This window comes from Neophocaena asiaeorientalis, unplaced genomic scaffold (genome assembly GCF_003031525.2).
Source record: "Neophocaena asiaeorientalis asiaeorientalis breed wild unplaced genomic scaffold, Neophocaena_asiaeorientalis_V1.1 scaffold134, whole genome shotgun sequence".
Lineage (NCBI taxonomy): Eukaryota > Metazoa > Chordata > Mammalia > Artiodactyla > Phocoenidae > Neophocaena > Neophocaena asiaeorientalis.
The window spans coordinates 19,059,258-19,083,513 of NW_020185339.1; the positions used below are offsets into that span (position 1 = coordinate 19,059,258).

A 24,256-nucleotide genomic window follows, 5' to 3' on the forward strand; every position below is an offset into this window, starting at 1 on the left:
ATATTACTTGCCATTTTTAAAGTATTGACATTTGTACTGATGATTCCAAACAATGGTGGGTAAAACAGCCGGTGCTTTAGCCAGAATCAAGGCAGTAGCACCGAACTGTACTAGTGTCATTGTATTCTTCACCATCACACACAATTAAGAAAAGTAAAAGGGTCTATTTCACCTAAGGACCACAATCACAATGGACAAAAATAAAATAACAAATAAAATACAATTATTGATTTTATTAAAGCTGACCCATATGTGCATGTCTTTGTAATTTTCTGTGTGACAAAACAGGAAGCACACATGAAGTACTTTTGCTGTGTATCAAAGTACAATGGCTGTCTGAAGGAAAGGCACAGCTGGGAACTGAACTAATCACTTTTTTTCTCCTATGAGAACCATTTTAACTAAAAGAGTATATGGCAAACTATGACTATTTAGACTTGTGTATATTGCAGATATTTTCTCAAAAATTAACCAAGTAAGCCTGTCACTTTTGGGGAAACAATGGACAGTATTTATTGTCAATGATAAGATTCAAGCTTTCAAACAAAAATTAGAATTTTGGAAAACTTATATCTGCTGTTGTGACCTTGACAGCTTTTTAAAAACAAAAGACTCTTCTGATAAATGGTTGCTGATATTAACATGTGTGATTTTTGGTACTGTATAAGGTATTAACATTTGGAACATTTGCTCAACCATAATAAATGATGCATGGGTAAAGGATACAATTGAAGCATCAGATGAATCAATGAATTTTAACGTAACAGAGTATAAAAATGTCATTACCATGGTTTCATATTCTACACCTTTAAGAAAGAGTCACTGGTTCAGTTTGGTATAAGATCGAAGAAGAATATATACTATTACCTGAAAATGCCATTAAAATAATTCTGCCTTTTCTAACTATATATCATTGTGAGGACAGATTTTCTTCATATGCTTTGACCGAAACAACGTATCACAAAATAATGAAAATAGAAGAAGGTATGAGAATCCAGCTATCTTCTATTAAGCCAGACATTAAAGAAATTTGCAAAAAATATAAAACAATGTGTTTTTTTTCTTTGGAAAATATAGGTATCTTTCATGAAAATAAATTTTTCTGTTAACATGTAATGGATTTTAGTATCATCTCAGATTAATTTTTAATACAGTAAATAATATTAGAAATAATCCACATAAATGAAAGGTCCTCAATAATTTTAAAGCATATAAAGGGGTCCTACAACCAAAAAGTGTAAGAAGTACTACTCTAGTATGTCCTTTAAGATGTATCATTTCCAGGTTTAAATATAGAAAACACAAGAGAAATAAGAGAGATGCATTCCACATCAATCACGTATCTCACCCCACAACAACCACACTTCTAACTTTTGCCCTTGGGAAACTAGAATGTTTGAACTGTTCCATCCTAATGAGTCAAGTCTCCATGTAACAAATTATAACACTAGGAATTAATGCCATATCTGAAGAATTCATCTTTGCAGCACAGTCCTAGAGCTGCCTTGTTATGAAGGGAAGTTTCACCAGTTGGTCATCACGCCCAATTGATAAGTGAAGAATAGAAGCAGGCTTTTCTCTTCCTTCAAACAGCAACATTCAATCTTTACTGTAGCTGGCTGTGCTTTTATCTCTCCCCATTCTGTCCCCCCCAAATCGAGGAGACTAAGATCAAAATATAGAGAATGGTAGAGGAGCAGTACAGGAAACGTGGCACTGGCAGCCTTGGAGAGAGGAAGAAATGAGAACTAAGAAAACAGTGAAGAATAAAATGCAGTGGGGTTAAGAGTGTGGGTTTTGGGGGTGTAAAAGAATTACTTAACATCGCAGCTCTGCAGCTTATAAACTGTATGATCTCAGGCAAACTACATAAATATCCTGAACCTCATTTTTTCAGCTGTAAAATAGAAATACAAAGGCCTACTTTATAGGGTTGTAGTAAAGTCTAAATGAATGAATGTAAAGTACTTGTTAGTATCCAGAATATATGCACTCAATATCAGCAATTTCATCTAAAACTGAAATTACTAAAGAATAAGATCTCTGTAGCTATGAAAAAGTCACTGGATGAACCGCTAGATAACAGAAGTGGTGAACAGAAACCAAATGCCTTAGTCTGCTTGAGCTGCCATAACAAAATACCATAGACTGGGTGGCTTAGAAAACAGAAATTTATTTCTCACAGTTCTAGAGGCTGGAAGTCTGAGATCGGGGTGGCAGCATGGTTGGGTTCTGGTGAGGGCTCTTTTTCTGGCTTGCAGGCGGCTGCCTTACTACTGTGTTGTCACATGGCAGACAGAGAGAGAGCATGCTCTCCAGTATCTCTTTGTATAAGGTCACTAATTCTATCACGGGGGCCCTACCTTCATGACCTCGTCTAACCTAATTATCTCCCAAAGATCTCATCTCCAAATACTGTCACAGTGGGGGGGTTAGGGCTTCAACATATAAATTTTGAAGGGATACAATTCAGCACCAACTATTATAAAAATAAAAGATAATTAAGTTGGTAATTCTTGATTTGGGAACAGAAACAAAATGTGAATTCTGCATTTGCCATGGTGAAGATGTAAGCATGCTGCATTATTGTGGAGAACAGAAAAAAGATGGGGTTCTCCATTTCTGATTAGTGGATATGAAAAGGAAAAGGAGAAATGTCTTCTCTTTCTATAGCCTTATGTTAATTTAACTAGTTAAACATGTATTTTAGAGAGGGAAGAGAGAGAAGCCCTCCCAAGACAACTCTGATAATACTTAGGGAATAAATAGTGAAGTGATATATATTCAGCCTAGTCACAGGTAATAAACTCTCTCGGTTTTTGTTCATCTGGGAAAGACTTCATTTCTCCTTCATTTTGAAGGAAAGTTTTGATTAGTATTCTTGATTGACAGTTTTTTCTTTCAGTACTTTGAATATATCACCCCATTTCCTTCTGGCTGGCAAGGTTTCTGCTGAGAAGTCTGCTGAAAATCTTATGAACACTCCCTTGCACATGAAGAATCACTCTTCTTTTTCTGCTTTAAAGATATTTTGTCTGTGACTTTTGACAGCTTGATTATAATGTGTCTTGGCTTGGGTCTCTTGAATTAATCCCGGTTGGAATTCTTTGAGCTTCATGAATTTATATGTCCACTTCCTTCTTCAAATTTGGGGAGTTTCAGCCGTTACTTCTTCAAATAAGCTCTCTGCCCCCTTCCCTCCCCATCTAAGACTCCCATAATGCATTGTGAAATAATAAGAAATATATATGTTGGTCTCCACCCCTGATTTTAGGAGAGCTCCTAAAACCCTTGTAAATAGGGGTGGCTAGGAGCATCCTTTGTTCTAAGAATTGACTTCTGACCCCAGTTCCTGACACATATCTCCTAAAACCCTTGTAATTTCCTGAATGATAGGAGCATCTGACACAGAGCTCCTAAATCCCTTGGAACTTTGTAGGTAACAGGAGTATCTTTTGTTCTAATGAGGCAACTCTCAATGGACTCTGGGATAGGGGTTAGTTACCAGAAAGAGCAAACCATGATTAGAAGCTTGGTACTTTCAGCCCCACTCTCCATTCTCTGGAGTGGGAAGAGGGGTGGAAATTGAGTTAATAATCAATCATGTCTACATGATGAAACCTCCCTAAAAATCGCCAAAATATGGAGTTTGGGGAACATCCAGGTTAGTGAACACATTTACATGACAGAAGGGTGGTATACCCCAGCTTCACAGGGACAGAAGCTCCTGCTCTCAGGACCCTTCCAGAATTCACCCTATGTATCTCTTTATCTGCCTGTTCATTGATATCCTTTAAAATATCCTTGCTAAGAAATTGGCAAAAGTAAGTAAAATGTTTTCCTGGGTTCTGTGAGCCACTTTATCAAGTTATTGAACCCCAAGAAGGGGTCGTGAGAACCTCCAATTTGTAGCCAAGTTAGACAGAAGTTGTTGGTAACCTGGGGATCCACTACTTGGGACTGGCATCTAAAACAGGGGACAGTCTCGCGGACTGATCCCTTAACCTATGGGGCCTGTGCTAACTCTGGTAGATGTCAGAATTTAATCAAAATGTAAGACACCTGGCTGTCAGAGAACTGGTCAGTGTGGGAAAAATATCCACGTTTGGTTACAGAGGTATTGTGAGTGTGAAAGTAAAATACAGTGTGTTCTTCCTAGACATGCATATACTGGTCTACTTGAGGTGTCCCATAGGGTCTCTTCATTCTTTTTTCTTTTTGCTCCTCTGACTTGATAATTTCAAATAACCTGTCTTCAACTTTGCTGATTCTTCCTTCTGCTTGATCCAGTCTGCAGTCTACTTCCTCTAGTGAATTTTTTCAATTCAGTTATTGTATTCTTCAGCTTCAGAATTTGTTTGGTTCTTTTTTATAGTTTCTCTTTGTTGATATTCTCATTTTGTTCATATACCATTTTCCTGACTAGTTGTCTGTGTCTCATTTTCCTGACTAGTTGTCTGTGTTCTCTTTTAGCTCTCTGAGCATCTTTGTGATGGTTATTTTGAATTCTTTGTTGGGTAACTCACTTATCTCCATTTCTTTAGGGACAATTTCTGGAGGTTTATTTTGCTCCTTTGGTTAGGCCATGTTTTCCTGTTTATTTGTATGTCTTCTTATTTTCTGTTGAAACTTGGGCATTTGAAAAAACAGCTAACTCTTTTAGTCTTTATGTACTGGCTTTGTACAGGGAAAGATCTTTACCAATCAGCCCAGCTAGAGATTTTGGGGTCCTCTCAAACCTTTTCTGTCAATGTGTCCTCTCTGGGCTTATGTGTGTAATTTCCCAGCTAAAGACGTTTGCCGATTTCTACTCAGGAGCTCTCCCTGGTGTCTGTATGTAGTACTGCAGTCTGTGGTGCTGTATCAAGTCAAGGTATTGGTGCTTCCCCTGGTGTCTGTCTGTGTTACTATAATCTCCCTGGTGCTGTGGCAAGCCACAGGGCTTGACTTTGATCTCAGCAGGCCCCCAGGCACCCAAGTATGTTGCTGCTTTTCTTTTAAGCGTCCAAGAGTCAGCTGAGACAAAAATCAGTCCCTTGGGCAGTACCCCCAAAAGTCAGGACATCGGATGCATATTTCACCCTTCTTTTCCACCTGAAGGAGAAGCCATAAGTTGGGAATTTCCCTTGATCATACCATGCTGTGCTGTGCCAGGAGTGGGATGAGGTACAGCGGGTAAGTGCAATGGGTTTTCCTACCCACTCTAATGAACCTTTTCTTGGCCTTGGACTTGCCTGGGGTGCTGTAATTTCTAAGCTGGTTTCTAAAGTTCTCACAAGGGCAATCTGTTCTGTATATTGTTAAGTTGGTGTCTCCATGAGGGGTAGAGTGCCTGGAGCTTCCTATTCTATCATCTTGTCACTCTGCTGTACATTTTTTTAAAAGTTTCTTTGTGGATAGAAACAGACTATAAATAAACACAATACAGAAAATATAACAACTGATAGGTAAAACCTTTCCATCTTTAGAGAAACTAATCTACCTTTCTTTTTTTTTTTTTTTTTTTTTTTTTTGGTTTTGGGGGCCTCCCCTATCGGCAGGCGGACTCTCAACCACTGTGCCACCAGGGAAGCCCTAATCTACCTTTCTTAAAAAAGAACTTTAAAAGACTCTTAAACCCTTGGCACCAAGCCCTGATAGTTTACAGTTCCCTAAATAGCAACACATTCTTTTTTTTTTTAATTTAACTTTGTTTTTCTTATATAGCAGGTTCTTATTAGTTATCTATTTTATACATATTAGTGTATATGTCAAACCCAATCTCCCAATTCATCCCACCACCATCACCCCCCTCCCCGCTTTCCCGCCTTGTTCTCCATACGTTTGTTCTCTACGTTTGTGTCACCATCTCTGCCTTGCAAACTGGTTCATCTGTACCATTTTTCTAGATTCCACATATGTGCATTAACATACGATATCTGTTTTTCTCTTTCTGACTTACTTCACTCTGTTTAACAATCTCTAGGGGCATCCACACCTCTACAAATGACCCAATTTTGTTCCTTTTTATGGCTGAGTAATATTCCATTGCATACATGTACCACATCTTCTTTATCCATTTGTCTGTGGATGGGCATTTAGGTTGCTTCCATCACCTGGCTACTGTAAATAGTGCTGCAATGAACACTGCGGTGCATGTGTCTTTTTGAATTATGGTTTTCTCTGGGTATATGCCTAGTAGTGGGATTGCTGGGTCATATGGTAATTCTATTTTTAGATTTTTTAAGGAACCTCCGTACTGTTCTCCATAGTGGCTGTATCAATTTACATTCCCACCAACAGTGCAAGAGGGTTCCCTTTTCTCCACACCCTCTCCAGCATTTGTTGTTTGTAGATTTTCTGATGATGTCCATTCTAACTGGTGTGAGGTAATACCTCATTGTAGTCTTGATTTGCATTTCTCTAATAATTAGTGGTGTTGAGCACCTTTTCTTGTGCCTCGTGGCCATGTGTATGTCTTCTTTGGAGAAATGTCTATTTAGGTCTTCTGCCCATTTTTGGATTGGGTTTTTTTTTAATATTGAGCTGCATGAGCTGTTTATGTATATTGGAGATTAATCCTTTGTCTGTTGACTTGTTTGCAAATATTTACTCCCATTCTGAGGTTGTCTTTTTGTCTTCTTTATAGTTTCCTTTGCTGTGCAAAAGCTTTTAAGTTTCATTAGGTCCCATTTGTTTATTTTTGTTTTTATTTTCATTACTCTAGGAGGTAGGTCAAAAAAGATCTTGCTGTGATTTACGTCAAAGAGTGTTCTTTCTATGTTTTCCCCTAAGAGCTTTATAGTGTCTGGTCTTACATTTAGGTCTTTAATCCATTTGGAGTTTATTATTGTGTATGGTGTTAGGGAGTGTTGTAATTTCATTTTTAGCAACACATTCTGAAATGACTTGATTTCCTACAGTATTGCCAAACAGTGTATTAAATATATTCTAGATATACCTCACGTGGCCAGAAACAATTATAACTACAGTGCTTATAAAGACTAGTTCTAAATGCATTTTACATAAATAGACTTGGAATAGGAAAAGAACATCTATGACAAGTATAACATAAATATGGAAAAAACCTTTTTTTAAAAATAGTCTCCACAGAATTTAGTATAAACTACCTATACGGTCTAATAGTTTGTTATGTTGTTGGTTATTGCTAACATGTAGCAGATTGACTTTTCAAAGATGATCTATAACCAATTTTTTTTTTTTTTTTTGCAGTACACGGGCCTCTCACTGTTGTGGCCTCTCCCGTTGCGGAGCACAGGCTCCGGACGCACAGGCTCAGCGGCCATGGCTCATGGGCCTAGCTATTCCATGGCATGTGGGATCTTCCCGGACCGGGGCATGAACCCACGTCCCCTGTGTCGGCAGGCAGACTCTCAACCACTGCACTACCAGGGAAGCCCTCTTTTTTTTTTTTAATTCTTTTTTCTTGTGATGAGAACTTTTTTAAAAAATTTATTTATTTATTTATTTTTGGTTGTGTTGGGTCTTTGGTTCTGTGCAAGGGCTTTCTCTAGTTGTGGCAAGCGGGGGCCACTCTTCATCGCGGTGCATGGGCCTCTCATTATTACGGCCTCTCTTGTTGCGGAGCACAGGCTCCAGGCACGCAGGCTCAGTAGTTGCGGCTCACGGGCCTAGTTGCTCCGCAGCATGTGGGATCTTCCCAGACCAGGGCTCAAACCCGTGTCCCCCACATTGGCAGGCAAATTCTCAACCACTGCACCACCAGGGAAGCCCTAACCAACTACTTTTGTTAATTAAAATTAAGGTAAAATGCTGAATTTGACTTAACATAAAATTAAAAAGAAACATACCATCATATACCATTTTCTCTGAAAAATATTTAAGAATCAATCATCACATTGAAAGAATTATGATCTGGAATATCACAACATACCCTGCATCCAAAAATTTATGCAAAATAGATACAATATTAGACTGAAAGTAAAAATTGATTTCTTAGGCTAGAATTCACCAAATCTGATAATAGGCCATGACTCTTCTTTACATACATTAAAAATGCCACATAAACATAAGAAAGGGAAGAATGAACTTTTGAGTACCTAAGAGAATACCTATAGGTACTCGAAAAAAAAAGTTTGCTTAACTGAAGTGAAAACGCTAAATACATCATCTTCTCAGAAGAGACTTCATGCGATTACACACACAAACACATATAAAAATTAGCACTTACCAAAAGACTGTAAAATTGCTTAATCAGAACAGATACTACTCTCAGCAAACGCATGCAGATAGGAAAATATGGTTTTTCAACTGGTGCTGGAGAAGATGAAGTGCTGGAACCTTGTCTGAACTTTATATTTGGAGAAAAGAGCTTTATCACAAGAGGACATACCCTTTCTTTGAGGAGGAAACTAAATTCCTGATGCTATTTGTAAAGATTAAAAAAAAAAAGAAAAAAAAGAAGAATTAACTTAGTTTGTACTTAATGCTTATAAAACAGTCTCACAATTAATAATAATCTTTAATAATCAGTATGAATAATTTACCTTTATTATAAGTTTATACAGTTTATTATTTTACCATTTTACACACAATTCTGAAGTTAGTATTGTTCTTTGAGAATATAAGATCAAACAATATTTCAAGAAGTTTTAAAAAGAATCTAAGTTGAACATTTAATAATTTTGGAATTAAAATGATGTTTATTACTAGGAATTTTAATTTTAGTAGGACACTAGCAATTAAAAACATAAAGAACAAAAGAAAGAAAATACATTACACAAATTCAAACAGATAAAGCATTTAAATAGGCAGCTTACAAAAAATCTGATTAATAAAGTATAATAAATTATATAATTCAGATTTTATTTTGCAAAGATAATTCTATTCATGCATAGAAGATTTACTAATTAATATTTTGTTCTACTTAGATTGCTTGAACAGAACACAAAAAGCTGATAAAAACACAATGACAAACAAGCAAAATTATTTTAAAGTCTGGGAATCTTGCAAAGAATTCTTAAATTTTACTTAGAATTATGGCATATTATGCAGAAAAGCTCCCTTAACCTATTAATGCCTTGACTATATTAGCCAAAAGTAGTCCCATTATACTGACAATACAAAGTCCAGTCTACATTTAATGTCTAACCTCAAATATATATTATTCTGTTGTTTTAAGCATCTCAATTTCATTGAAGCCACAAACAAAGAAACAGTAATAAAAATCTACCAATCTAATCCTTTAATCTTACCAAAAAAAGGAAAAATAAGGCATAGAGCAGTTTATTTGTTCAGAATCACAAAATTTGTAAAATGTATTTTTAAAAAAAAATCAGGTTCATTCAAGGAAAAAAATCAGCTTTACTAGAGAAAAAAAAAGAAAGAAAACACAGATAAGTAAAAAATAAAAGCTTTGCTTCATCTCACCTTCCAGAGATAAGTTAGTGAGTCATCATTGTTGACTCCAAATATATATCCTTCTTGTCTTTTATATCCATTTTTTAAAACATCTTTACTGGAGTATAATTGCTTTTATATCCATTTTAATGTACTTTTAATTCTTCCCCCCAAAAAATGGGATCTTAAGAGTAAAGTGATTTGAAATTCTAATCTCAAATCTACAGTAGTTTCACTGACAAAATGAAAAGCATAGTTAAGTCCGTTTTCATACTTTATTAAATAACCTTAGGTATTGGTTAATTCATAAATATTACAGACAACTCTGAAAAGTTTTATCTATTCACTTTTCCCCCTCACTATTCAACTAGCTGCAACTGGGTTTCCTCCACAACCCCCATCAACCACTCCATCTCCACTGAAACTATTCTCATTATACTCATGATCACTGTGGACAAACATTGCCCTTTCAGTCTTACCAAATTTCTTTGAAGCACCTGACATAACTGATTACTTGGTTCATCTTGAAGCTTTCTCTGCTTTTGTCTTTTATTATGCCACAGTCTCTCAGATACATTCCTACATTTCTGGCCCCCATGTTCTTAGTCTCTTTTGTATGCTCATCCTCTCATGCCCAACCATTTAACAATGAGGTTCCTCAGAGCTCCAGAATATCAGGTCCTCACTTCCATATGTTATCGCCATAGGTGATCTCATTCACTCCCATATCTTCAATTAGCAACTATATGCCAGTGAAGTTTAAATTTATAACTTTAGCCCAAAACCTTACTTCTGAGCTCAAGATGCATAAATTAAACTACCATTTTGTGTACACTCAGGTGTCTCAAAATGAGTAAGTTCAAAACTGAATAAACTATCCTTTCTAGCAAAAGTTCTGCCCATAGAGTATTCCACCTTAGTAGCAAGCAACACACTGCTCAAGCCAGAAAGCCAAAAGTCATCTTTGATTAATAAGTATAATTAGTCCTATAACTCACTGATTTTATTTTGAAGAAGGTAAAAGACTGCTTTTTTTACTCACATTTCAATGATTTATTCAGCATTTACTTGCTGACTGTTTAATATGTACCAAGCACTGTGCTAGGTAAAGGAATTCAAGGTTAAGTTCGATTTTGTCCCTGCCCTTATAAAGCTTATTTTCTAAAAGAGAAGACAGATCCTTTCTTAGAGCCACTGCTCTGGAATATTCTTTTCCTATACTACCTATTTCCCCCAACTAACTACTCTTTATCTTTCAGGTGAAAGTTTCATAGCCTTCATTCATCACCAACTCTCCACCAGGTTTGGTACCTATGTTACTCATTTCCATAGCACTTTTTACACTTTTCCCTCACAGCACTCATCATGGCTTATCATTCAGTTAATGTTTTTCTTCCAATTAGATTGGTAAGTGCTGTAAGGGCAGGAATTTTATCTGTCTTATTTAAATTCTGTATTCTTGGCACTGAACACATGGACTAGCATATTGTAAGGGATTGGTAAATTTTGATTGGATGAGTGAACAATGAGTGAATGAAAGCAAATATTTCTCTCTTGAAGAAAACTTTGTAGGTGTAAATTTTAGGATCTTACACATAATAATTCTTTTTTCTCCTCTGCATTATAGCAGGAAGAATAAAGTAGAATACATTTATTATGGGTACAATAAATCTGGAAACATTTTTTCAAATCTTTTCCTACAAAATTAAAAAACATAATCCAAACTATAGACATTTCAAATTCAAATTCATTGTCTATGGCCATACCACCCTGAATGCACCCAATCTCATCAAATTCAAATTCATTTACAAATTCATTCACTCATTCATTTAAATATTTACTGAACACCTGTCATATGCCAGGCACCACTATAGGCACCTATACAACAGTGAACTAAGTCCCTGTCTCATAGAGCTTACTTTCCTGTAGGGGAAGTGAGATCAACTAATGTACAAATACATATGTCAGGAGGAAATAAGTGATACAAAGAAAAATAACAAGGAGTAAGAAAGACAAGGGTGCTGCCATGAAAAACAGCCGCCATTATACACAGTGGTGAGGAAAGTTTATCCGGTAAGTTGACCATTGAGTAAAGACCTCAAAAGAGTAAGAGAACAAGCCATATGGGAGAAAAGCATTCCAGGTTCAGGAAGCAGGAAGTACAAAGGCCTAGGAGCAGGAGTCCACCTGGGTCATTTAGGAACAACAAGAATGACAGTGTGGCTAGAGGGTGAGGGCACTTACAAACTATGAAACCTTAGACAAATTATTTAACCCTCTTAAAGTCTTAGCTTCCTCCTGTGTAAAGTAGGAATAACTGGTACTTCTCAGGCATTTGTGCAGCTTAAAGAGAGTATGATATATAAGGAATTTAGCAAAGTCACAGCATGGAGTAAGCAGTCCAAAGTGGTAGCTGTTACAGCTATCAGTTTATACAAGATGATTAGTCGAGTTGTAGCTAAACTTATCCTATACTAATATAAGCAAGGGAATCATCAGTTAATATTGTTATCATTGAAAGCACTGAACAGTTGTCTAACACGGACCAAAAATTATGAACCATGTAGTAAAAGTTTCAGTCCCAACTCTTGGGCTAAAGGACCTTCTACTTTTTTCTCACTTGATTCACACATTTTTAGGTAAAAGCAAGGATAAAACAGATGACTTAGGGAGGGGCAGCATGGTAGGGAAAGGAGCTAGAGTAGTAGTTAAAAGTTCTAAGTTTTTGTTCAAGATTTGCTAATAACTAAAGAACCCCATGTAAATCACTGAATCACTTTTGGACTTTAGCTTCTTAAAGTAAAATGAAAAGTTTGAATTCTTTCTCACTTTTTCCCCTATTAACCTTCTGCTTTGAAATATTCTGTATAGCACATTAAATTTATTAAGCATTGACGACTTCTTTTTTCCATTTAAATTATGTTAAAGCACAAAGCTGCATATAAACAAGTAAAAAAATTAGTGACAATTTTTTAAGGCTTTTAAATATTATAAAAATAGCTCACGTACCACATTCCTCTGTACACCCTTAGATTGGGAAATGCTTGACTAGACACTCTAGGAATTCCTTCTAACGTTAAAATTTCAAACTGCTTGGGCACAACAAAAATTAAGATATCAGCAAATTATTATATGTCTAAAGTCTAAGGTTATAATTTTTTGCATTTTTTAATGTGGGGGAAAAATACATGTTACTCTCTTGAAAAGTATCTGTGAAAAAATTAAAGATTAATTTTGTTGCAAGATACTACAAATGGCTTACTTGTAAAAAGACTTGTGGAAAATCATTCAAGACTGACTCAAGTAATTCGAGGCCAAATGTTCGGGTCATTTCTGTCATGCCTACTAGCCAGTAAGGGGCATCAGCATTAACCAACTGACAAAGGTCCTGGGAAAATAAATCAAACAATGAATAAAAAATAAAATATTTCACATGCTGGAATGAAATGTCCTTTCATTTTATAGTTCACAAAAATTTTTTTAAAGTATCCCTTCTTAAATAATAGGTTTTACTCCTTAGAAACTAAGTACTGGTAATTCAAATTTTGATTAATTGTATAGTTGATTATGTAAGTAAACTAAATATATAGAGTGCACAGATAAGTGGTTATTCTAACATGGTTTTAATGAAAAACCACTTAACCCTTTAACCAAAATTAATAAAATTTTCAGTGCAGGTTAATCTTATTTTATTCACGACAAGTAATGTAAAAATCAGGTATTTGCATATCAAATTACATTAGGTAGAACAGAAATTTAGTACTTTAATTTTCCTATTAAAGGAAGTATTTTATATGACTAGTCATCCCTAATATATCTAGTTCAGGGTTTAATTCATTTTATTTCCTTAAAGTGAAACATAACATTTCATCATGTTAATTAGCTATAGATGCTCTTTAATGTTTTAGAATTTTTTTTAAATACAGGTATCATGGGCTTTTCAAAAGTTCGCTTTACCACTTAGCTTTTACAGAAGACCTACGTTAGCACCTGTTTTCTCTAACCAGAAGAAATCTGAAGAGGATTTTCATTTTTACAGAAAAAAAAAAAAAAAAGGCAAAAGTGAAAATCGTGTCAGCACTTGCTTTGCAGCGAGCCCATAGTAGAGGCAGCACACACCCCAGGCAGCAAGAGTGGTACCGCCAAGCTCTTTCCCCGGGAACTACACTCAGCATCTCAGCATCAAGCTGCCATAGCTTTGAACTGTGTCTGTGAGCATCTGTGCTTTATCTCGATCTATTTTGTGCATTCGTTAGGTAATTGTGTACTAAGGTAATTGCTTTTTCACTTTAGGCCATTTTGGCTTATGAAAGGTTTCACAGAAATGTGCTACTGTCAGATAGTGGGGGTAACCTGTACCTCTTTGACACTATAAAATTGGACAATTAAAAAAAATGACGCTTAAAAAATTGAATCAGATACAAAATTGCAAAATCAAAAATTCATACAAAACTATACTGTATAATAAAAATTATTCTTATCAACTGAAATACCTGGAAAAGCATATATGCATCTTTAGCACAAGGTTTGAGGGTACTGACAGATCTTCTGTTACTATTTCCTTGGACTAGTACTGGTTGTTCTACAACATCTGCAATCAAAATTAGAGGGGTTTTAGGAGTTCATAATGACCGTTAATGAATCATATATACTGTCTAAAAGGTATCCTTAAAATCAATACTTATTTATAGAATTATAAACTTTAATAATAACTTCAGAACCATGCCTGCAAAATGGGAAGAAAAATTGGGAATCCCATTTTTATACAAAATGCCATAAAAATCACTCTTCACTATCTTACATTCATTTTAATAAACTTAGTATCTTTATACATACATTTGATTTTCTCAATACCCCTTTCTCCAGTCTCTTTATTTCATGGATTTAAAATCCACATGATCTTTGAATGTACCATTAAATATCAAACATATAAATATTTATCACATGGTTAATTTCTCTATCATCTCTCCATCTTCAAAAGAATTAACTGCTTGATCTGCCACAAGTACTATGTCAGTCACAGGTACTGACCAGCTAAGAGTTAACTAGAATGGGGCTTCCCAATTTCTTTGAATACTAAGAAGGTATCATTCCCTGTAAGCTATGACAGCCTGTTTTGAATAAATGTTGACTCAATGACTACTTGAAAAGAAAGAGGTTCTAAGTATTTTCTACCTTATTAGAAAGTATTAAATGAGATATTAGTCTTTAGAGACACACAGGCAAAACTACCAATCCAGAACTTATACTGAGATTATGAATATACAAGACATTCAAACTGGAGAACTGCCCTGTTTTATCCCTTAAGTTTAATTCCTTAATATTCCAAACTGCTAGAATTCCACCTGCATTTCCCCTAGGAAAAGTGACACAAAAGTCAATGGGAATATTCTAATAAACCAACAGACTAAATGTCTGAAACTGAATGTGAAAAATCTGACCAATGGTTAATTTCAGGAAAAGTGAAGCAATTATTAGAGTAGGCACCATTATCATTACTTACTAGTATTGCCGTTTTTTACCAGTATTACCAAAAAAACACCAAATGATACGAAAGATTGCTAATATCAAGAGTTTAAGGGGAGGGCTTCCCTGGTGGCGTAGTGGTTGAGAGTCCGCCTGCCAATGCAGGGGACACGGGTTCGTGCCCGGTCCAGGAGGATCCCACATGCTGCGGAGCGGCTGGGCCCGTGGGCCATGGCCGTTGAGCCTGCGCGTCCGGAGCCTGTGCTCCGCAACGGGAGAGGCCACAACAGTGAGAGGCCCGCGTACCGGAAAAAAAAAAAGAGTTTAAGGGGAAAGAAAAAACTATGTAAAAGGAAAAAAAAGTTTAATCTTTTGTTTCTTGACTCCATAAAACAGAGAGGTTGCTCTTGGTAGCACCTTATGATCTTTTCAACTGATCATGGGAAAAAATTTACTTTTCATCCAATAAGGGTTAACAAATGAAAAAAAGGTTAAAAGTTATCAAATTATAAAAATTATAACAGAAGCATAGTATCTGTAAGCTCTGTGACAGGACATGTTTCTAAGTTTTTAGGAAATGTTGTAAATCACAAAGAAAAAGATGCTAAAAATTACAAATATTTGATGAAAATATGAAAATATTAAACTTTACATTATATAAATAATCTTGATTAATACATGTTAAAAGGCAGAGACAAAGATTCACATGAAGGAAGCTCACTCTTGGGAATTTACCCTAAAGAAATAACTCATATGGAAATATATATGTAGGAAGACACTCAAAACAATACTAAACTATTGAACACAAGTAGTTCATTAAATTATAGAATAGCCACAAAATATAGTGCAACCATTAAAATTTCAATTACAAAAATAACATGAAAAATTCATATAATGTAATGTTTGGCTGAAAATACTTATAATGCAACATCTGGTGTGTAATTATCATCTTCGATATGAAATTATGAATATATTAGAAATAAACATGGAAAATAGAGTCCACTTCTTAGGGTGATAAAATTATGGGGGATTTATCTTTTGAATTGCCATTATCAATAATAATGAAGTTAAAATGAACAGGCTTTTTAAAATTTTTTTGTGTGGTACGCGGGCCTCTCACTGTTGTGGCCTCTCCCATTGTGGAGCACAGGCTCCGGATGCGCAAGCTCAGCGGCCATGGCTCACAGGCCCAGCCACCCCGTGCCATGTGAGATCTTCCCAGACCAGGGCACGAACCCGTGTCCCCTGCCTTGGCAGGTGGACTCTCAACCACTGCGCCACCAGGGAAGCCCTAACAGGCTTTTTAAAGTATTCTAATTTTTAGGTAGCCTAAGTTCATAGGGGAATGGCTGACAATCAATAAAAGAGAAAAGCATGGATGTTAGAGCCACCCACTGTCAAAAGGAAACAACTTTTTTCACTTTACCTCTGTGTCGTTCATCTTCAGCAACCATCCTCTCAAAAACAACAGTAACAACTTGTCGCACTGTAGCAGCAGCTGTATTGTTTGTAATATTATCTTTTGTGAAGTGTAGTCGAAAACAAAGAACAATTGCCTGAAAAAACAATTTCCATTTAGTGTGAAATAAGATTGAGGAACATGGTTATTATCTTTATTTCATCTGATGTAACCCAAAATTAAATAATTTGTTTCGCTGCTTCAATCACCTACACTAAAAGTCTCACTCTTTCATATAATAAAACTACAAAAAGCTCAGCATTTTGAAATAATTCAAACTCTCAGTAAATACACAGACACATAAGATTGACCAAGGTAATGTGAAATACTCCTTTCACAATCTGGTCCTTTTAACATGTATATAATAATGTGTTGTGCTTTTATTTTCCCAGAACTGTTTCTTTTGCAAATAGCAAGTACTCAAACTTTGTTGTATCACTAAATCACCTGGAGAAATACTATATAAACTTGCTAAGCACATAAATGAATAAAATAATTTTTAAAAAAGGAATCATTTTTTCTTTTAAAATCAACTTTATTAAGGTATAATTTATATACAATAAACTGTATCCCTTTAAAGTATATGATTTTATGAGTTCTGACAGTTATATTCACCTATGGAACTACTGCCACAATCAAGTATAAGACATTTCCACCATCCTAAAAGTTTCCTTGTGCTCTTGCAGTCCATTTTTTCCTCCACCCTTGGCCCCAGGTAACCACCAATCTGCTTTTATCACTATAGATTAGCTGGTATTTTCTATACAAATAGAATCATTCAGTATGTGCTCTTTTCTGTTTGGTTTCTTTCACTTGTAATATTTGTGAAATTCATCTACGTTTTTCTTTGTATCAGTAATTTATACTTTTTTATTCCATGGTATGACTATACCACATTCTACTTATCCATTCATCTCCTGATAGACATTTGGGTTGTTTCAGTTTTTGGCTACTGTACAAAAAGCTGCTGTGAACATTCACATACAAATCTCAATGAGGACATGTATTTTCATTTACCTGGGTAAGTAAACACCTAGGAGTGAAATGGACAGATCACATGGTAAGTATAAGTTAAAATTTTAAAGAAACTGTTAGTTTTCCAAAGTTGCTTTACAATTTTATATTCCTGCCAGCAGTATGTGTGAGTTCAAAATTATTCCATGTTCTCAACAACACTTGATATGGTCAATCTTTTTAAATCTTAACTATTCTAATGGGTGTGTAATACTATCTCCTTGTGGTTTTAATTTGCTTTTCCCTGATAACTAAAGATTCTGAGGCACTTTCCACGTATTCATTAGTCAGTTGAATAGATTATTTTGTAAAGTGTCTGTTGAAATCATTTGTCCATTTTTTATTGGGTTGTCTTATGAATGAGTTGTAAGAGTGTTTTCAATAAATTCTAGATAAAAGTGCTTTGTCAGATATTTGTGAATATTTCCCCCCATTCTGTGGCTTCTTTTATGATTCATGGGTTTGTGCCCTACCTAAGAAGTCTCCACCTACCCCACCCAAGGTCACAAAAATTTTCTCCTATGTGTTCTTCTAGAAGTTTTACAGTTTTAAAAGCCATTCTTGGAGGAAAACATAATAATGGTATTTTTAAATACTATGCCTTATCATATTAATTATATTAAACATTTAAAAGAAAGCAAGCCTTTGATACCACTAACACTTTTAAAATTTCAACATAAAGGAAAAGTACATGTTATAGAGAAGCTTTCCTATTACCCAATTTTATATTATTTCTTTATACTTCATTTTTCATCCCCAAATATTACATTTCCAAATTAACCAAAATACCAAAATAAATCCTATATTTATTTATAAAACTATAATCAGTTCTTATTGCTTGGGTAGGTCAAATGATAACCTTTTATAAAATTTTAAATATATGTATCAGAACAATAATTTGATAGCTAGAAACCAAGAGGAACTATATACAACAAACATATATATATAAATACATTAAATATTTTATAAAGCAGGTATGGGGTAAAAGAATAAGCTATTTGCAATTAAGTAAAATCTCATTATATCCTAAGAACATCAAATGAATAACTAGAAAAGAGATATAGTCTCTATACAGTGTACTGTGATGGTATACTTTGCTACTTTACAAGTCAACCATTCTTAAAGGCATACAAATTATAATACAACTATTACTAAAACTCCAACAATTTCCCTAAATAGTAAATCATTAAGTAAAGACTGGTTTTTATATTACTTGCTGTACTTTCTGTTCTTTAGAAATATTTCTTAATTTTAAAAAACTTTTTAAAGAGTGAAACAAATAATAGAACAGCTGTTATATGTTCCTAAAGAGGGTGGGAATAAGAAAGGAATGAGAAATAGCCATCATACATGCAGCCTTACCTAGTATCAATGTATCAATGCCAAAAGGACATTTTTCCAGATATTTAAGGGATAGATTTAAACTATCTGGCTTACATAACATATATATGTGAAATTATTTTTAAAAGGGGGAAAGGGAGAGCTATCAGGAATACCCAAGGTAATTGTGGAGAACACTGATACCTCAAAACACATTTTTTTTCTTTTCCTCTTTCTCTATTCCTTTTCTTCTGCCACATCCTATTCATAACTAAGCCTGTCAGCTATATCCAAGGGGCTCTGCTTAATCACCCTAACCTAATTTCACTTCTAACCTGTGAAAAATAAAGCACCGATGGCTTTTAACATGCAATGTGCATTACTGCAATAGCTACAGGAAAGGTGCTGTTCAAACAGCACCAGGCTTTTCTCTTTCAGTCAGCTTATTCAAATACTGTCTCAAAGCACTTACGAACTTTGACAAACAGGCTTCCTACCTTTGAAAGTGCCTCGTCATGAACTACTGTATTGGTTGTTAAAAGAACAAGAACTGTTTGAAGCAGCTTAAGTTCTTCAAGACTATTTTCCATTAGCTGCCAAAGCATGTTAATTATATTTCCAGCTGCAGTCTGTAAAACAATGATTTTAATTATTGTCAACAAATAAAATATAGGTGTTTGGGTCCTTAAATAAGAAAAGTGATGCAGATTCATAGTGATGAAATATTTTTCCTTATTTTACTGTCATAAGGTCAGATACAAACAATAGCCTTAAGTTAACGAACAACAAATGATCAGTTCAGATAATCTAGCAAACAGTCATGATTTTCTCTCCTACCTTTTAAAAAATAATTTATGAATAATATTCTCCGTCAGTGATACTGAAAACTTGCTTGGCTCTTAAGATTTCATCTATATTAGTGAACTATGAATTCTTAGATTACAAATGACTTGACAAAATGTACTTCGTTCTTTATTCTGAGTGTTTAATAATGAGACAATTTGGTAACCTTTTAAAATTAAGCCAATGTCCTTCAAGCACTATTGTACATTAAAATATCAGGTATGTTTTATTCTCTCCTTATGAAAACTCATGATTTGATTTGTAAGTGCACAGTTCAGATAAAATCTTCACATTACCTCAGACACAACTTCATGGGACATGAGCCTCTGAATGGCGGCTAAACATAGCTGAGTGATCTTCGGTTCCTTGGTTCCACAACCCATTAGAAAAGGCTGAACAACCTCTGAGCTGTTCTCTTTCAATGCTTTATTTGGAACACATATAAAATAAAATTTTAAACATAATTCATAAATAAGAATATTTTAATATAATTACAACCAGTAATGACAATCTTAATAAAAAATCACTTAATGTAAAATAAATACCAAAATAAAAATCAAGCAGTAAGAGTTAAAATACTTCACATAAATACTACAGACTCTGTATCTAATCTACTCCCCCTTAAGTTCAGCTCTCCCATGCCTTTCTCCTGACACTCCTTTGGTTCTCCTCCATCTTCTTCTATAAACTCTTTAATGGCAATTTCTCAGAAGTTCTATCCCACATCAGAGAAAGACTCTATTTCTTCAATAGTGCAAAAGGGAAAACAGGAATAAGAATTCATATTCTAGAGCAGAAAAGTAATTAAAAATAGTATATACATCAACCTCACCACATTTCTGAATGAATATTCAGAAAATCCCTAGAATTTTATTATATGCCTTGAATTCATTGGCTCTAATTTCTTCTTCAAGAAGTAAACTCATTAAAAACAATAACATTACTCCTCTTATTACTGAAATATTGCTTTAAACTAATTGGATGCACATGCTGTAATTCCAAATCTTAAAATAACTCCTTCGACCAAACCACTACTTTCAGAAGTTTTAAAATGTCAACAAAAATGTAAAAGATTAGAAAATGCACAAACTGAATTATACATAATTAAATTTACAAAATGAAATTAAATCAATACACACTTACTGAATGGCTACACAAAGATGAACAAGACAGGTTTGTCATCCTCAGGGAATTTGAATAAATAACATAAAATTCCAAGTCAAGAGAACTTTAAACTTATGTGTTTGGTATTTGTTTCCAAATGTACTACATCCATCAATTATTTTTTGATGTTAAGAATTGTAATAAAGACACAGAAATCTGAGTTTTAACATGTTTTTCAAAAGAAATTGTGAGAAAGTCATCCAGAATCACCTTTAAAAGTGTAAAACTAGTGTTAACATTAATTTTATCACTTAAATCCCCTTCTTTCTTCTCCCAAAGCTCCCTTTATGGTATGGCAAATAAAGACTACTATTTACTACAGCATGCTCTGCAAAGTCCCTCAGTATGCCAGTATAAATCACTGATTTAGCACAGCTAAGAGAAGGCAAATATGACTGGCAAAGAAGTGTTTTCTAAAAAGCTCCCCTGCCTTATTTCCTTGTTTTCTTGTTCATAAAGATTTTGAATCAAAACCAGAGACATAAAATTTCCATAACAATGTCACAAAACATTTTACATGAGTGATTAAAAGATGACAATAAAGCTCAAAAAATACTATTCTGAAGCAGTAAATATCCTGCTATATTCAATTCTGCCAGAATCAATGAAGTATGAGGCCATCCTTAACTCTGCAGAACATTCCAAATTATTAAATCTTGTTCAGGCAAATATAAGTTTTCAATACTAACAAGTGGCACTTATAATTTTTATTACATTAACATGTGTTTCTCATTTGAGTATCACAATACTCATATAGAGTTTATAGGGTATGATTTGGACCAAGTAAAACAATAAGTAGGTGGTAAAACCAGAAACTGAAAATGTCTTCTAATCCCTGGTTCACTATTCTTCCCACAACATTATGCTGCCACTCTTTAAGGTAAACAGCATTTGATGCAAGTGGAAATTAAAAGAGTCAAAAGTGTCTAAGAGAAACCAATTGCCTGAAGTCTTCAGATGAATGAAGAAAAAACAATGTACTTTCATAGAGGCTCTGATGACAATGATTTTTAAGACACACCCATATCGCCAGAAAGAAAATCAGTGCCAACTACCTTTGCCAATTAAACTATGATACGATGCATTCTAATCACTTATACTTTTTCCTCACAATTTCATACTCTAGGCGAAGAAGGCCATTGTTATTTCTTATCTTTTTGATAATAGCCATTCTAACAGGTATAAGGTGATATCCTTATTGTGGTTTTGATTTGCATATCCCTGATGATTAATGATGTTGAGCATCTTTTCATGTATCTGTTGGCCATCTGTATATCTTCTTTGGAAAAAATGTCTATTTAGATCTTCTGTCCAATTTTTAATTGGATTGTTTGTTTAGGATGCCTCATTGCTTGAGAGTACTTCACTACTGTCTCTGAGATATTCTTCTAAGCTTATGACACCCATTCTGCAGGCTTTGATGGTGGTGCTTTTTTTGACCTTACCATAAGATGTTAACAGAAAGTTTTTGCACAACAACTAGGGTGACATTTCAAATAGCAATGAAACTTACGTGATACCAACAATGCACGTTAACTCAACTGATGTGACAGTATGAACAAGTTCACACATGCACTGAAAAAGACAACTACAACACTATCTGGCCCACAGTGATTCTAAGATGCCATTAATTGTAAAATGCATACCAATTTGGGGAATATTAACATGTGAAAAAACTGTGTATCTTAGAATGAATAAAATAAGGTGAGTTACACTGAAATATTGTATACATGTCAGTCACAGTTATCCGGATCTATCAAGCTGAGTTAAGATAATAATAATAGTAATTTTTAACTCGATTTTAATGTAAGTCAAAGGTACCCTTCCTACTTTCTTTTTCTCCCAGTTTATATGAGAATATAATGGTCAAAGGAAATTTCTGTTATCCAGAATAGATGATCAAGAACAACCAAAAAATAAAACCTACTGAACTATTCTATTTTTTGAAGCATAATGTGAAAAACGGAAACATATCTACCATATCTAGATCACAATGAAGTAATATAAAGATCGTTTTTTAGAAGTTTCTAATTATTTTTCTCTTCTGTTAAATGTCATAATGGTCCTAAGAAGCAGAAATTAATTCTACTCTTCTAATTGAGCAATTGCTGCTTTCTCTTTATAAACAATAATTTTAATTACATGCACTTAAAGGTGGCTTTACATAAAAAGCTTCCTACGGGTTTAGAGTTTAGAAACCACATTGAGGAAAAGGCTGTGCAGCAATATAAAGACATCTTGCCTTAACCATTTTTAAAAAAATCATTCCATGGAAAAAAGAGGAAAAGGTCAACTCTTTTTAATCAAAACTTGGCGGGTGGGCGGTGGGGTGGGGAGAAAAAAAGTTTAATTTCTACCTAAGTCCCTTAAGAAGCACAACTCCTTTAACAGAATATAACTGTGTGTTTGATAAATATATTTTACTTCCAAATTTTATAACTGTGAGATCAAATGATGCACTTTCACACACCTGAAAGAGGTCCAGCAGGTCCCCATATCCTAGGGGTTTCCTTGCTCTGAGCAGTTTCACTGCAAAATTGCAGTTTTTATCCTGGAAAAAAAGAATTAAACTAGGATACCCCACTATGAATCACACTAATAGGGGTTAATAAAAGTTTTATTATAAATTTTAACAGTCATTAAATAACATATTATAATTCTTGTGAAAGAAATAAAATGTGATGCAGACATGATTGCTACCCTCAAAACCCTTAAAATCTAGTTATGGGAAACACTGATATTTCTAACAGTAAAAAAATTTTAATGGTTCAAAATGTCTGAAAATATTTTAAATGATTCAATATGAGGACAAATAAAAGTATGAGCAGCTTCATCTTAAAAGTACATTACAGGAAAAGGAAGAATGATGTTGGTACAATCGGTTAGTAACTTTGCAAAAGAAAAAAAATCTAGGTCCTCATGTCACCCCATATATTATAAAGAAAAAAATCAAACCATAGAAAAACTAGAAGACAATGAAAGTGATTATCAACTATGTGGAAGGAGAAGGACTGCCTAAGTGGAAAGCAACAAATAAGAAAAATTAGTTAAATTATGTAAAAATTAAAAGCATCTAGATAAAAAATTAAAAGGTAAATGATGCAGAAAATATGATATAAACATGATGAGAAGTTAATATTTTTGCTATATAAATAGCTCAATTTGATAAAGAAAACACAAAAACTCCAAAAAAAGTAATAATAAAAAGAAAATAATTTAGTAATTCAGAAAAAAATGTTCAACATTAAAAAGAAATGTCAATTAAAATGAGAAGCCATTGCTTGTTCAATTACCAAAAAGATTTTTTACAATAATAACCTGGCAAGGATGCTATAAAAATATACTCACATACTGTCAGTAAAGGCATAAACTTTTACCTTTTCAGAAAGCGGTATGATGACAAATTCTAAGAACATGTTCATGCCCTTTAATTTAATAATTTCATTTCTAGAAATGTATCTTAAAGAAATAATTCTAAATATTGAAACATGTCTAACATAAAGGAATTGTTAAATAAACTACAATCACTTGATGAAATATGGAACAATTTAAAAAATTAGAAAAGATGGCATCAAAAAAAGTATATATACGGGCTTCCCTGGTGGCGCAGTGGTTGAGAGTCCGCCTGCC

At 34.3% G+C, this 24,256-nt stretch overlaps 1 protein-coding gene across 4 annotated transcripts in view; it reads right to left on the reverse strand.

The window, feature by feature from the left end:
• The window catches only part of MON2 (MON2 regulator of endosome-to-Golgi trafficking), a 121,210-nt gene that overhangs the window by 77,531 nt on the left and 19,423 nt on the right, over positions 1-24,256 (reverse strand). For 2 of the 4 annotated variants that reach the window (XM_024736573.1, XM_024736571.1), the window contains exons 3-8: positions 19,759-19,886; positions 19,117-19,248; positions 16,253-16,382; positions 13,854-13,951; positions 12,623-12,748; positions 8,192-8,386 (exon numbers count right to left, since the gene is read on the reverse strand). In XM_024736573.1, coding sequence (XP_024592341.1) covers positions 8,192-8,386; positions 12,623-12,748; positions 13,854-13,951; positions 16,253-16,382; positions 19,117-19,248; positions 19,759-19,886 — 809 coding nt within the window. Of the gene's footprint in view, positions 1-8,191; positions 8,387-12,622; positions 12,749-13,853; positions 13,952-16,252; positions 16,383-19,116; positions 19,249-19,758; positions 19,887-23,096; positions 23,173-24,256 lie in introns of those variants that run through there. The other 2 variants (XM_024736575.1, XM_024736574.1) reach the window with 2 other exon arrangements.